The 16,479-nt window shown below is 41.1% G+C and overlaps 1 protein-coding gene across 1 annotated transcript; it reads right to left on the reverse strand.

Annotated features, from left to right (window-relative positions):
* Nucleotides 1-388: 388 nt before the first annotated feature.
* LOC131281671 (uncharacterized) lies at nt 389-9,351 on the reverse strand. Its single transcript, XM_058311019.1, has 5 exons — nt 9,331-9,351; nt 4,302-4,369; nt 4,039-4,239; nt 3,830-3,958; nt 389-1,172 (listed from the first exon to the last, which is right to left on the reverse strand). Exons 1-5 carry the CDS (start codon nt 9,349-9,351, stop codon nt 389-391), a joined length of 1,203 nt encoding a protein of 400 aa, XP_058167002.1.
* Between the last annotated feature and the right edge of the window lie 7,128 nt (nt 9,352-16,479).

Raw genomic sequence — 16,479 nt, forward strand, 5'->3', positions numbered from 1 at the left:
ACACCGCAACCGATCGTCTTGCTAGTCATAGGGTTGTTTTTTACTGCACTGTTTTCAATAAATATAACGCCTTGCAAATTATTTTCCTACTTCTCCCTTGTTGAGGGCGTTCCGTAAGGACAGTCTTGCAATTGTAAGCCGTAGCCAGATGCTGCACGGGAGCCCTTCTTGAGAGAAACCTTCAGTGAACCCTGGGTACGCAATTTCCGGTTCGTAGTCGTGAAATAAATATAATAAATAATTGCAACCTTGCTTGCTTGCCAGTCGATTCCGTCAATTTAGTGTTTGTGAGACACCTTCGGGTGCGTGTTTGAGTTTGTGCATTTGCTCGCCTGGGAAGGCGCACAATGTTTACCTAAGTTCGTACACGGGAGGTCGTCGATGCGATCTATAGATCTGGCGATGGTCGCTTTCGTACGTATTTAGCAAAGTAATCCGGCCGCCAGCACTTGCATGAGCCCGGTATCAGGAACCAATCGTAGTACAGGCGCACCTGGAAGCAACCAATCTCGTCGTGGCCATCGCAGTGCTGATTTTGTTTCGTCGTTGCCGCTGCACCAACTGGTGCTTGCTGCTGCTGCTGTTGCTGCTGTTGTTGCTGGCTCTGTCCGCTGAGAGAGCTGTCGTACACATTGTCGGTCGGGAGACCGGCCCGCTTCTGCAGGTACTGCTGGTATGCCTGGAAATCCTGAATCGATGGTGCCGTGGTGGTGGTTGGCGGTGCCGTTGTCGATTCCTCCGCGTTCGGGTAGAAGATTTCGGCCACCAGCAAGCTGACCCAGCGCGGCGACGAAAGACAGCCACCGTCCAAATAGTGACAGCGGGCCTGAAGGCACCGGGTCACCTCGACGGTTTGCGTGAAATAGCCCTCGTACGGAATCTGCACCACGTAGCGCCAGGATCCCTGGTAATTCTTCGCGAACACGGGTGTCGCATACTCGACCTTGGCCGGGCAGGGTGTTGGTGGTCCCTCGTACCGTGGGGGAGGTGGGTAGGCAGCCGCTTCCTCGCGCCTCTCGGCCACCAGCTTGCTGGTGATTGGTTCTCCCTGAATGGCGCGGTACAGGGCACAGAACACGCCACCGCCGTCACAAAACTTGCGTGGCGCTCGGGCATCCTCCTCGTGGCGATCCTCATCCACCCGCATCGCTTTGCCCATGCGGCGTCCAATGCTGTAAATAATATGGATTTAAAGATAAAATTATTTACCGCCACAACATATTGAAGATAAATACTTCTACATTGCTTCATCGATCGACACACGTTCGGCTAGGTTTGATTTGTAAGTTGGAACCTCTAAATAGACGAGTTAAAATCAAGTAGCTTCGATAATACAATGCTGTTGTCCAACTGGTTATAGCAGGCATCGACAACATCTGGGCCCATAGGAAAATTTTAGTTTATTTATTGTGGTATGACGGACACTGCCGTATTGTTAGAGCCAACATGCTCTAACAGACTTTTTTGTTCTTAGGGCATTTCCTCCCTACGGTTAGGCCTTATCCCGGGCTTTCTCGGTTGAAAATTTTAGTGTAACTTACAAAACTAATTTCAAGTCTTGACGGCTTTACAATCGACAATTTACATTTAACCTTGTAACCTTAACAAGGCGACTTTTTCATGTGCTTTTTTTCTATACTTCATATACTTTTTTCATTTACTTTTTATATTGACGTTTGGAGAATCTGGTCCGCGGTCGAACTCTTTTCTATGGTATTGTTTAGTGTAACGGTTCTTTTTAAAGATTAGAATCATCATGTATCAAATCTTATCTTAAAGTAATTTTTTTAAAAAGCAGGAATTTGAATTCCAATCCAAGTCCAATGATAATTTAAAGCAGGGGTCGGCAAAGTCCGGCCAGCCAACTGATTTTATCCGGCCCGTAAGAAAATTTTAGTGGTTCATTCAAAAAACCCATCTCAATTTTTATCGGATTTGTCAGGTTCGTTTTCTTGGCAAACATGAAGATTTCACTGAGGTGTTCCTGTTATATGTTGGGATCCAAAATCAAAATTTAGCAAAAACAAGTATGAAAATGTTTTAAAAAGTGTAACGCAAAAATTTCAAATATTTTATCGTTTACCACTTTTTATATAACTTTATTATTTAGAAAGATGAAACTCCATTGAAAAGGTTACTACTTTGAAAAAATTCAGTCATCCTTTAACCGTCACCCGTTCAACCAAATCTACATACGTAGACGTTCAACCGGACTACCCGGGTAGTCCATACATTTTGTATGGGAGACTCCGTTTTCCTGTACTTAAAACTTAATAACTTTTTATCTAGACGTCGGATCGATTTGAAATTTTCAGTGAAGATACTTGAGGGTGTTTCCCACAATATTGTGTAACTTTTATAATTTTAATAATTCATTAATTATGTTAATTTGAGGTTCCAAAAAATTTCACCCTTCCATCTATTACCCAAACCTGTGCAACTTGAACATTTTAGATAGGACTTTGCATTTTTTGTATTTCAGTATACGTATCTTTGATCATTGAATCTCAATTACTTGAAATTTTCAGAAATTTATTCAATTTTGTTTCCAAAAGTGTTATAGAAATATTAAATGTTCAAATAGGATTCTTTCATTCGAAAACACGAATTCGATAATTTAAACATTTATGCCTTACGTTTAGGTATTAAAATCTTAACCTAATATTAAATACAAGTATGCTACACATCATTTTGTTCAGAAAATTTGCGCCACAAACACGTTTATTAATCCGTTTCTAGTCGACTATGCGTGTGATTCAAAGTACAACAAAAGCTAAGTAAAAGTGAACGTTATGGAAAAACTCAATCCTTTGAATAGACAAAACCGAACAGACTAATAGAAGAATTACTAGAAACAGCATTTCTGACGAAAAAAGCATTAAATAACGGACAAAACTCTGTTCCCAGTTGAAGCATGAAGATAACATGAAACGGCTGAGAGTTTATTAATTTTTACAATATTTTATGCAATTTTCCAAAACATTTCAAGTAGTTAAGTATCTACGAGCAAATATATCAGTACTAAAATACAGAAAAAGCAAAGTTCTATGTAAAATATATGAACTACACAGACAAATTGTTATAGATATGAATGGTGAAATTTTTTGGAACCTCAAATAAACATACTGAATGAATTTTTAAAATTATACAAATTTTACAATATTTTGGGAAACACCCTCAAGTATCTTCACTGAAAATTTGAAATCGATCCGACGTCTAGATAAAAAGTTATTAAGTCTTAAGCGCAGGAAAACGGAATCTCCCATACAAAATGTATGGACTACCCGGGTAGTCCGGTTGAACGTTTGAGGGGTATCAACCGAAAAACGCAAATAAAAATTATTTAAATTCCTTAGCAATTTTTTTTCTTTAGTAAAACGATAGAAAATGAATTTTTCTAGGCATTCTAAAAATTTCATGCCGATACGTCAATCCAATCAAAAGTAAGAACAAAATAAAACTCCAAAAACTACCCGGGTAGGCGGTTGAAGGGGTGACGGTTAAGGTATCCGGCCCGCGGTTTCAGTTTCCTTTTAATCATCTGGCCCTTTAGGGAAATGTATGCCGACCCCTGATTTAAAGAATAATTTTATCGGCTACTTGCACTCCTGCTTTAAAGTGTCCCGGCCCGGTGTAACTCACAATTTCTTGGGTTTGAATTTTGATCCAATCAAATCATCGAAATGAATACAACTTCAAGATAGGACAGCGTTCAGAACCGATCAGACACTTAGACAGCTTATAGCTTAGACCAAGACATTTGGAATACCTAGACATTATGTATGCAAGATTGCATCGCTTCACATACATGTTGCACAATGTTCCTTACCCATTATCGTCGAATTGGTCCACCGGCTCGTCGGGAACGATCTGTGTCACCTTCGGTAACGTATCGTCCGCCTTCAGCACCGGTAGCGTTTTCGATAGGAATTTGAGCGTTTGGTTGCGGATCAGCTCGCTGCAAAAGGTAAGACCGTATGGACAGATAAGATGATAACGTTCTTCTCCACCTTCTTCGAATGCTTGCAGAACACTTACAATGGATACGGTTCCCCGAGCACGTTCTGCTTCATCGGGTTGCGCGGGATCTTGCCCTTATTCAGATCGCCGCACAGGTTGTTGGCGGACACGTACGGTTTCGGATTGGTGGCCTCTTTGCATTCGATGTTGATGTGCGTGTAGGGCGGCGAGCGTACCTTCGGCGGAACGGCTGACGGGGATTCTATGAAGGCATAGTATCTGTATGGAGCGACACACAAAGAATCGTTATCAAGCCTTCTGACAAATGCATCCATCCTTACCCTTCAGGGGGCTCCTCCGAGTCCAGCAGGTCGTCGCCTCTGATCAGCACCTGACATCCGAAGAGTAGCTGTGGCATGAAAGTGAATTGGAAAATCTCCGTTAATTATGTATTGATATCTCCATTGGAATTGTTGGATAGAAATTTCGGAAAAGAAAACCAGATCCCATCATCGCTAGGACATCGGATGGCCTAGTGCGGCGTTAAGAGTGCAAGTAATTGGCTCGTTGTGGGCACCATTTTACGAACTCTCCATTTCCGTGACCCAGTTGGAGTCTTCACTAGTGTCTGCCAGAGACGAAAGTTTGCAGCTCCGTGGAACTAGTAGAAGTTCGCTCATCATCAGCAAACATCGGACACGTATCGATAGGCGTTCAGTTTTTCAACCCTCTAATAAAACCGGCCTCATTTGCATCCATAAATCCAATCCAATAACATCGATGCAGATAAGTGAGTGAGAAAACGATAAAATCGACAACAAAAATCGGCACTTTATTCACACCCGCTGGTCATTCATCTGAATTCGTTCGTCGCTTTTTGGGAAATTTACGTTATCGCGAACGCAAAGTAGCATCGAAATTGATCAACCACTTTCTACCCAAGAGCAGCTGCGTGGCTCACTGCAAGATTGGGGGTGAAATTTTGCACTTTTATCTTATGCCGTTTTGCTTTGTTTCATTTTGCTCTCGCGAAAGAAAACAAAACCGAAGGAAAACACGTTGTTTGAATGGACGGGAACGATGGACAGGTTTGTTTCGAGACATATTCGATTTCTGCTTAAATGCAAAGATTTGCAGAAAAAGCTACAAATGCAAACTTTAATAAACCTTTCTCCAGCGGGGTGAAGGTTCTTTCTCTTTTCTTTTTTGCAAAGAGAAAATCGCAATACTTAAATTTGGGAAGCAAGCAATGATTCGTTTTTGATTTCATTTCTATCATCTTTAGAAGTGTAAGATCTAAAACAAAATGCAAACTAATTGTTCTAATTTCGTAGAGTATTTAAACCTAAAGTGTTGTCTTGGATAGTACCTTTAAAATTCATTTGTAAGGAAAATAGTAAAATGCAATGAAGGGTTACAAAGCAGCCTCTGGTGTGTTATTTTCTATTTTGCAACTAATTTACAGCAAATTGCTACCGATATTACTCAATTTTCGTATACGTACACTACACTAAGCTATACTAAACTTAGTATGTTTGATCTGAAACAGATCTTCCTCTTTCGTTCAAATCATTTCCCAAACCGGTGTCTCCGGTAAGTTGTGCAAATGGTTATTTCCATTGGAGCAAAAATCGTAGAAAGAAAATGCAAATCCACAAAGACTCAGCCATTCCAAATGCGCCGTTACCTGGGCGTGTAGAAAGTGGTCACTCGGTGACGGGTCGGTTTTGTGGTAGGAAAGAAGTAGTTTAATTTAATACCCCCGCGTCACCTGGACTTGGCTTAGGGATGGGGTTTTCGCCTCTCAATTTTGTCTCGATTTCATCGAATGCAACGGTGGGCAAATTCCTAGATGGCGAAGAGCCAGAAGAAGAGGCACGGCGAAATAAATCTAATTTTTCCTACTCAAATCGTGTTTCGCCCGTAACGAAGAAGCCCACAAATCGATTTGTGCTTGTAATCGGCGAGTGTCTTCCTGCGTTGATGGGGATTTTGTCCACCACTTCCCAGGGGTACACTCGTTTAGCAGCGTGATAACTAACTTGAATGGACGCAACATCGATGTTAAACCAGCTTCCAGAACCCGATCCGGGTGAAAGAGGGGTATCGTTCAATTACCGGTTACCATTAGCATTACGGATGGTAGGAAGGGCACTGTATATCAACCTTGATTTCTGTGGCCTATTTCGCAGGCTTCGGGCAAAAACCAAAGCGGGGCTCTAATCTGGCCGCTCTTGGCTACGTTCATTCTCAGCCCAGTTTGAGTTTGACGTTGGCGATGGCAAAGTTCCTAATTTGAGAGTCTCCGAGCTACGATACGTTGTTTGTGAAGGAGGCTAAAACTGTGCGGTGGGGACGGAAAATCCATTCAGATTTTCTTTCCAACCGATTGCACGCCTTCTCCCTTATTCGGACACCAGCAAGTAGCCACGAAATGGGCACAGAACGGACGCACGCTCTCGATTCCACTTCGGACCGTCCATGGCCCGTTTTTCTGCACTTGATGAAAACGCCAGCGATGGTGGCGTTGAGCGGTGGAAAAACACTTGGTAGGCACAGGAGAATCCAACTTGACGCCACGAAAGCCGAAGCAGTTGTCGATTGGCCGAGATCGAGCACGAGCTGGCTGTTAAGAGTTTCCTGAGTGTTTGCTTGGAGGAATCCTCTTCACAGCTCATGATCGATGCAATCATAATGCTGAGTGTTACTTTCGGGTGCAGGTGTCGTTAAACTAAAAAAAACAAACAGTACTTCTATGCGAAGAAACAATCTAACGTGTCATTTTTCGAGATGGATCTCATTATTCAATACAGTACGTATAACCATTTTATTAGAAAGCCATATTTTTGGAGTGCTTAGCAGAACAAAGGTGAGATTATTGTCGCACTCAAGAGAAATCATTACATTTCATAACAAACTTCGATCTTGTTTCAGTAGTTTACTCACTTAAACAATGTGCAACTAACGTTAATCACACAAACAGCTAAATTAAATGGCCTGTAATGAAATCCAGCTAGCCATAAGTAGATGAAAAATTAAAGCAATACCTTGCCGTGATTAAGTTGGAGAGGAAAAAAAGAACCGGAATAGATCTCATGCTGCTGGAATCAAAGCACCGTTGTGCGTAATCTGATTTCCCTTCCCGAAGCTTTTCCGCTGATAAGCGTGAACCGAAGAAGAAATTAGGAAGCAGAAGCTTAAGCTACGATGATCGATTAACACATTTCCCACGAACGAAGGTGAGGTATTTTCTTTTTTTTTGCAGACTCATTCTGTATTGACTTCGCTCATGGTTCAATTTAAATCATTTTGATTTTAAACTTATCTTTTTGTAAGAAGAATATTGCTAGTATGTTTTTGCGACCGGTTTGAATAATGCAAAACTTACTTCTAACGGATCAACCCCTTAATTTCGTACCTAAAAACATCTGAAAAAGCATCATGACATTGTTTCTCTATGCATTGATACGAAAGACTTCAACACCTTCGTAGAAGAAAGCATTAGGCGACGAACCTCGGCTCAAAACAATAGGTGAAATCGCACCCGGAATCTGCCGCGATCAAACTGCCGTCTATCGTTTATTTTTGTTGAATTAAATTCATTTATCAATCGTTTGCCTCAAAATGAACTAAAAAAAAAAACAATCACAACAGACGAACCAGGACAATACAGAAATACCAGGTTAATGGAAATTGGCGTTCGTTGTTCCCACCGGGTTCTAGTTGTTCCAGACACTGGTGCCACTTGACGGAAGCATTACTTCTCCCTTTGGCACCTCTGGGCCGAAGCCGTTGAGAGATTTTTGGGAATCTTCTAGGAGGAAGAATTTGACACGCCAACCGGGAACCACCAACCGCCGTTCGTTTTCGACGCGCTTGGTGGTTCAGAGGTTGGGCTGGTGATGATTGATCGACTGTCCGGTGAGTCGTTATTTTAGATTAATGGCTACCTAATTCCGCACTATAGGGCCACCCCGGGAATCATCCAGTGACGCTCGAGGGTATCGAATTTAAGTATATTTTCTGTAATTTTTCGTTTCCTCTTCCTCAACCGTGTTCGTATGGAGAGTGTGCGGTTTGGCATGGCAGTAGTTCGGCGTGCGATACGCTGGCCACGCTCCATCAGCCTAATGGGCTAGCGAAGTGTAAAGTGTAAAGAAATAAGAAGCTACGCGCGCACCTAACAGTGCTTCTTCGGGCAGACCTCTCTGACCTACAAACACATTTCAGTCGGAACCGCGGCTGAACCGGAACGCGCCATCCTCGCCAACCGGAATGGCCGGCAAGAAAAGGGGAGGGGACACAAAACGGTCAATCGGCTGCAACCGGGAATGGTTCGGACCGGCTGTGAGGGTCCGTTACAAGATATCCATAGGATTGGCGACGACGATTCGGTTTTCTTGTCCATATTTGATGGTTTGTTCTTCCATTACCGTTAGAGAACCCTAGAGAAGTGGATAAGACAATTAGTTCTTATTCACTGGGCCCAATGGGGATTCTGTAACGGTCTTTCCATGGTTTTAAGATATGATCATACGTAAATTCTCTTATTCTCTACCATTAAAATAAAACATCTTGATCTCTTTTATAATCTTCCCATCAAATGCGAGTAGTTTCAGTTTCCTGAATGTACTAACCGCTTGCTACACATTAAAAAACTATCGTTCAAAAATGACCCGATGACGCATTCATCCGCGCCGTCGGCCGGGATGACGACGATGACGATTTCACCCCATTTCGCCGTCCCTTTTCTCACCTGCCACCGCCGTCGCATCTCAAATCCCACCACCACTTGCTGCATGCTTTACCGTTCATTTTCGCACTGTTCTCAAGAATTCCAATTCCACAGCCAACCAAGACAACTTTCTCCCGAGCGGATCCCGATCGAAATGGGACACCGAGCGAGCGAGTGCTCAAAAAGGCCGAACAAAAAAGCAAAGTTGAAAACAAAAATCCCAGTCCGACATTTTCTTCCTTCTCCGCCTGAAGACGAGATCGGGGGTTCGTCGTTCGCGACGGAAAGTAGAACAGCATTTGCATAATTATTAGGTACATAACACTGAGGAGCTTCCACCCTCGCGCACACTTTGTGTGTGAGTGTTTGCATAGATAAGTATGAACTTGAGGAATAAATTCCTTTGATGACGCTGTTTTTTTGTTCGCTGCGTACACCTGATCGTGTTTTTTTTTAATAAAATCGATCATTTATTTATTGGTTCGTTATTGATGTACTAAAACAATATCTATGCATAAAGTCGTATGTCTTAATAAATTCAATGTTTCATTTATGCCCAAATTTAAAAGCATACTTTTACGACGTACACTTGGCAAGCTATTTCCGTACAAAACTAATCCACCAATCATGCTTACCAAAAACACTAAGTACTTCATTGTGATAATTCCTTTTACACACGCTTTGTGAGATGTTGGGTTTCTCTTCCGATCACTAGTGTTTTTTGTGCACAATTATTGTCCGTTTTTGTTCAACTTATGTTCAACGGCAAACACACTACCCATCAATCCGGGACACAATTTCTTCAAGAATTTCTTTCTTTAAATAACGAATCACAAGCTCAAGCACAGCACCACCGGAAGTGGCCTACTACGAAGGGCGGCTGCACCGGGATTGAAGTTGGTCCGCACTGGTTCGGGTCTGCAATGGAACTGTCGAAGGAAACGACCGCCGGATCTTCGCCAAAGCCCCTCCGAAGCGATGCTTCCTACATGGATGCGCCGCTGTATTGGTGCGAGCATTTCTTGGCTGCCCCGGTAGTTTCCGTTCCCAACTGATGATAGGCAAAGAAAAAAAGCTTCGCCATAGTCCGCTCTGCCCCAACCACCACCACTCCATCGTCCTCGCATGTTCGTTCACCCCTTTTTCCCCCGCAGGAGTGTATCGTTTTTCTCCCCCAACCCCATACGCATCGTAGCTCGCGTCCGCTTCAGGTCGGATGCCACAACAAGGGCAGCAATTTGAATTTTTCTATTTCTGTCGCCTACCCCCTCGGGATCACCCGGCCAAAGAGAGGGAGCCCTTTTTCCTCGGTTATACAACCCATCATTTGCCAACGTCAGCATCAGCGGGCTATGATGATGATTGGAAGAAAATGGAGGAAGCGAAGAACATCTCTTCGACGATATGTGTGTGCATCTACACTGCGACTCCCGCCGGCGGTAACCCGTTTCATTCCAAGGTATTTTTCTTGACTTTACCCTTTTCCTTAGGGGGTCGAATCGGAACGCCCGGCTTGGATGATGGCTGCTTTCACTGTCCTTGTGGGTTGTTCTGTGTTACATCTGGTTTTGTTTTTTTACCTGTTGAGGTTCCTCCTCCTGTTCGTTTCGTCACTCGGTTTCGAATCCTACGGTTTGGTTTGGACAGGTTTACACCTTTGAGACACTTTTAGCATTACCCTTACTTCCCACCGACATAATAACTCTGACCTAATGTATGGTCAAGGTCAAGCCTCTTGGGATGTATCATCGCTGATGAACTCTACAGCCTCTGACACGGAGCAAGCCCCCATAAAGCCTCTGCAGCGTCATAGCACCAGTTTACTTCGCTAAGAACAAGTACAATATAAATATTAAACTTAATAACGAATAACCAAGAAGATCAAAGTCTCTCCAATAAAGATGAAAAGAAATAAGTAAATTCAGTCACTCAGAATTGCTAACTAAAGTCAAATAAAAGTAAAAAGGTTTCGAAGTTTAATTGATCATAAAAACAGAAAATAAATATTCAGAAATTATATAAGAAGATTTGTCCGCTTGGCTTAATGTCATTTACTGGATAACATTAGCGTATACCGTTAGTCTTTTCAAAAATTGAAATATATTATTTTTTAGTTTTCCAATTTAATATTATACGTGAGTTCTATGTTTTTCCCTGTAAGTCAAACGACGTCTTGCATTTTAAAAGGACACAAAATACAGTAAAAAGTTATGCACATGGTGCAGCTAATTCCATTGTGTAAGAATATTTATTCGCATCTACAAATGGGTATTTTATTCCATATTTATAAATTATGTAGATTTTTATTGATCTACAAGCTGACCCAACGAACTTCGCCTCGTCCTATATTAACAATACGCTAATATTGGAATAACCATGGTTATACTTGCAAGTATTGAAACTCAAGGGGGGCTTTATAGATTCGGTGCATGAAGATGTCGACACATAACAATAACAGATCCATCTTTAAGTCGCGGCATATCCGACAAATCCAAAGAATGTTTTAAAAAAATTCCAGTTTTTCCATTTTTTTGTTCAAAAGCGATGTGAAACATCTTCGGCGATGTCATTTTTATACGTATCTCACAATCAACGGGACTTTTTATGGCTTCATCGAAATAATCTTTCTATTAAGTATAGACACTTTAGTCCTCTCCTTCAATGCCAAAAAACGCCATATCCCATCAGGCGACGTACTTGCAAACTTGTTTGATAGATTTCCCTGAACTTAAATACTCAAAATTCATAAGTGTTTAGCAAGAAAGCTCTTTCTGTCACTCAACAAAATACATTCAACGTCTATCTGAACCAAATATACGTGATCTAGGCGATCGCTTGTTGATTATCCGAGATGAAATTATTCGATGATCCGCGAATTCGGACTAATTATTTGTCTCAATTGTAATCGGTATGGGTAAGAAGGAAAAAATCCCAGAACTTCTTTAAGATTGGCCAAGCGGTTTTCTTAGTTTAAAATATACATCGTATATTTGGTTTGATTTTATGGAAAATGCAATTTTCATAAATCTTTACATTATCCGGCTTTTCCTTAGACAATATTAAAGTTGTCTTTTTTTAAACCTTCCATGAATAAAAACTAACAAATAATCAAATTACAACGTCAAGATTTGCTCAGCCGATTTTGAGTTTTAGCGTTAAAAACAAACAAACACTCATTTTTATAAGTTTCAATTTTTTTATGGAAAAAAGCATTTTTCGGGTTTTCTGGGTTTCTGGCTTTTCTTAAGGATTTTTCTAACTTGTATTGTTTTTATTGGGCTAAAAGAAACAAATCATCAGAAGACTTTGTTGGGATAAGTTCAACCACACTCGTCAGAGAAGGTTATTTTTTTTATATGGAAAAAAGCCGTTTTTACTGAATTTTCCCATTTTCCGGCTTTTCCTTGGGAATTTTCAAATTCTCTTTTTTTCTAAACCTTCCTTGGGTAAAAAGGAACAAATCATACGAAGACGTCATCAAGATTGGCCCAGCCGATTTTGAGTTTTAGCATCACGAACATACAAACATTCATTTTTATAGATATAGAGAAGAGAAGAAGAGAATAGAGATACAATTTAAATTTCTGTACTTAAAAAAAAACATTGAAAATGCTTCAGTGTTTTAGATTAGTTTTAATTATAGATATTGGTGACTTTACCTTTGTACTAAGAGCAGCTGAAACTATACACGCTGTTGGTTAGCCAAATAATTAATGCGAAAATCTATAAAAATGCAAACTTGGGTGTTGCATTTAATGGCTTGTAGTATTCTATCATAACTTGTTATTGTGCTTTTAAAAATTGTCTTATCCTTCTGCCACCCATTCTTTTCTCCATTCTTGTGTTCCATATCAACCGCGACCCGGTTAGAACATTCTGTTCTAACCTGTTGCCCAATGTTGTGCGTTGATTTATGATGTGCTTTGCTAATTATCACATCTTCTAGAGAAAAAGTAGATCATCGATGTGAATTCAGAAGAGGAACAAAAAAAATGCACACAAACACACGCGCCAGATAGTAAAGACCTCCCCACAGCCGCTACTCTTTTCCAGCTCCACTCCTTTCGTTCCTCTATACAAGGTTCGTGCGTACTTAGAGCGTGTCGAACTGTCGGAACACATATGTTTTACAGTTATATCGTGGCGTGGAACCGAACCACCATTCCCGACCGTTATCGGGTACAGCCAGTCAGGGCTGTAATTCCATTTTCCAGCCGGTCGACCCGTTTTTCTCCGCGCGACGGAAATGATTTTGAAGAGGAAAAACAAAAATCTCCATGAGATGAGCAATGAATCCGTCAATGGATGTTAATGATCGTTTCCGATCGGTCGTTTAATTGCTCGAATCATTAAACCCGGCGCGTCCTCTAGAGGCTATCCAAAGATTTTAGTTTCCCCGTAATTCAAATCCATCAGAAGAGTTTTTAAAGACTTTTGCTGAGTTCTCAGTCGTTTGTATTCCGTAATACTTAATTGCTCCAATCAGATCCAACCGTTTAGATGTTTAGCCGCATCTGGCAGTGTCTTACTGCAGTAGCCTTCCGGAGCCCAATTATTCTTTCACACAAACGTATTTAGCAAGCGGCTCTAATTGGCATGCAATTTTTCGTGCGCCTCAAAGACTCCTCGCACGCAGGAAAAACGTTTCCCAGCACACGCTCGCCATTTTTCCAGCACCGGAAAACCCTCTTCATCCGCCGAAACGGGAAATACGATACGATGATTAAGATAGATGAGTCTGCTTCATTAGCTGACTTCGGTTTGGTAACAGGTGCTTTTTTCTTTTTTCATTGGACTGGAACAGCGAGAGAAAAAGAATGAGCAAAAATGCATTCTTAAACGCTCATATGAACGTTTCGTAATTGGAATCGCAATTCGTTTATTCTTCCTGGACACGAATCGATGTGTTGTGGTGAGGAACAGGAACAGTCAAGAAGGCGAGAAAATATAAAAATCAAAGCATTAAGCTCAGCTCAGGACAGAATAGATTAATTTGTAGTTTGCTATATTTTTATTGTATCATATGTTTCTTCAACCACCAGACCCATGAATTAACAACAGCGTTGAAACAACGTTTTAATTCATTTACATGCTTTTTCGAAATGACACGATGGTAAGCCATTCGTTAAAACATCTCAGAGATCCAAAATTGACATTCTGTTTTTCACCATTTTACCAAAATTATTAGAATTTTCAAATATTTATTACTATCCTTATTGTTATCAAAATGTCTATTCCTAAAAACTTTGAAATACAGTCTGTTGAATTTATTGGTTAGATTTTGTAAGTTATAACTATTACGAGAAAAACTATTCAATTATTCATACACAACAAATTAGTTTTTATGATTTTTGAACACTGATGGAAATGTTTGAGGAACGAAACACGATACAAACGTTTGCATCCCATCATGCGTTGCCGCATGCCGTCATGTTTTTTTTCTATTTGTTTACCTAATTGATGTCGAATTGAGAATTTTGGAATTTCGAAAAATACTTCCAGAAAGAGTAGACGCCATAGTGGAAATGTCTGGGTGACTAAGAAGATATTATTAGCTGGTCAATATGTTGTCTGCGTGGGCGGCATCACCCCGGTACGGTATTCCAGTTATGTAACAAAGCTCCTAGTCCAAGTCCAAGAAGGTCCAAGTTTGTTTTTTTCCGGCGCGCATACTCCGGAGAGGGGCGTTCGTGAGATTTTTCAGCGTGCGCAATTTTTCCCTCGTTCCGCTTCACATTCCATTGCACAGCGAACGCAACGGATCGTGGTCGATGGGAAGGGGTTTTTCCCTTAACTTCCTCAGTGCTTTTCCTCGGCTCAACTAGGAGCTAGCTCGATTCGCAAAGGGGCTGAATAATCATTTTCGCCAGTGTCAATGTCCGCGGCAGCAGTAGCTGGTAAGGGCACATAAAGTTCGACTGAAAATGGGGCCACCAACACTCCGGGACCGGGGGAGTGGTGCCATGAAAAAGATAGACCGGTGAGATTCCTTGACTTACGAGTGGCACAGAAGAAAAAGGTGGAAACAAAGAAAAAATACTTAAGATCCCCGACACCCTAAAAGTATGGGGTTGATCTTATCTGGATCATCCGTCCCGTAGATTGAGGTTAAAACATTCAACTACTCCTCTACTACTAACCTCGATCGACATTACGGCTGCGCGGAAACATGAGGCCGTAGGAATCCATTCCCTATTCACGAGACGCGGAGGTCGAGGAAGGCATAATGGCTCATTGGGCCATTTTTGGCGGACGAGTTTAAGAGCACCGGCAAGATGTATTTCGTACTCGGTCGCCCCGAAAAGTGTTGGACGGAGAAGAAAGCTATTTCAGAACAGACTTCCGTCAATCCCGCACCAATGATGACACTGCTCTCTATTCCCCGGCCAAGCGAAGCAACTGCAATTTCCTACGCCCGCTACGACTAATATGCACCTACCTTTTCCCAACGTACAGTTAGTTAGTCCACCTCTTCCAGTCGTACCCTTTCAGAGTTTGGTAAACAATGGCCTCTGCTGACACAGTGCTTCGTCACGCGCCTATCTCGTGGCACAATGGGGATAGTGTCTGCTCCAGACAGTGTTTACCAGCAGTCAATCACATATATTGTTAACAAAAGAACACATTACTGTGAGGCCATGCGAGCACGATTTGGAGTAGTCGTTTGGTTCGTTCGTATTTAAACGACTTAAACGCTACAACTTTTTTCGAAATACATTAAAGTTGAAAACATCAAGAACACAAAAAACATAAAAAGTCAAAAGATTATAAACAAATATATTACAAAGCAACCATTGATAGATTAGAAAAAATAAAATAGATTGAGTGAAAAAGTAGAGTCATATTAATTAATTTACAGTTTAAAATAATCAGAGTACCAAATTACAAAACGTAAAATTCTAAATATGGACGCAAATTAAAAAATAGTGAATATTAAAGTAAACGAGTTACTAGTCGCAACGGAGACTGGAATACTGAACAGGGATTGGATACCAAACAATGAACGAGCATGTAGAATAGTGATTTAAATTGAACAAATTAGGAAGGAGTTTTTAGTGACCTGTCTCTCATGCCGAATCATTGGCATAAAAGGCCCCATAAGCCAAGCGATATGTAGAGATCCTCGATTAAGTTAAGCCATATGAATCAGTCTTTTTAACATTAATTTTCAAACGTAAGATAAAATTTTGAAAATCCACCTTACATTTCAAGCACTGCACTTTAAAATAAATCTATTAAAATACCTAATTTTAACTAGTTCAAATTGCTAGCCAAGAATGCATGGTAGTCTGTGCTATTCTAGATGTTACAAATCGGTCACTCGGTTGGCTGGCGGACCGAATTCCGTTAGCCACATCGTGGTAGCCGAATGGTAACGCATAACACGCACGCTTGAGCGAGCCATAATGGAAGCAACAGCAAGCATGCTGGGATCTTGCCCGTATGCTACTGTATTGCGCTGACTACTATTGCACTTCTAACGGAAAATACTTGTCGGGTGTAGTGATTCTGCAGTCCATTTCTAGTTGCAATTTTACTAGAGTGCTTACGGTACTCTTTCTAACGTTATGCTACAGGAACGTTCCCCATTGCTGGTTCTATGCATTTTAATGTGGTAACTTTATTTTTGTCAAAATTGGTTATAGAAATAAAAGCGAATGCTAATGCAAAAGCTAAAAGTGTAAGATACCACGGGAAGGTACCGATCCTATTAATCTTAATGTTTTCTACGACAAGTACTCTCCAAGTAACTTGTCCAATAACAAGTACTCTCCAAGTAACAA

This window comes from Anopheles ziemanni, chromosome 2 (assembly GCF_943734765.1).
Source record: "Anopheles ziemanni chromosome 2, idAnoZiCoDA_A2_x.2, whole genome shotgun sequence".
NCBI lineage: Eukaryota > Metazoa > Arthropoda > Insecta > Diptera > Culicidae > Anopheles > Anopheles ziemanni.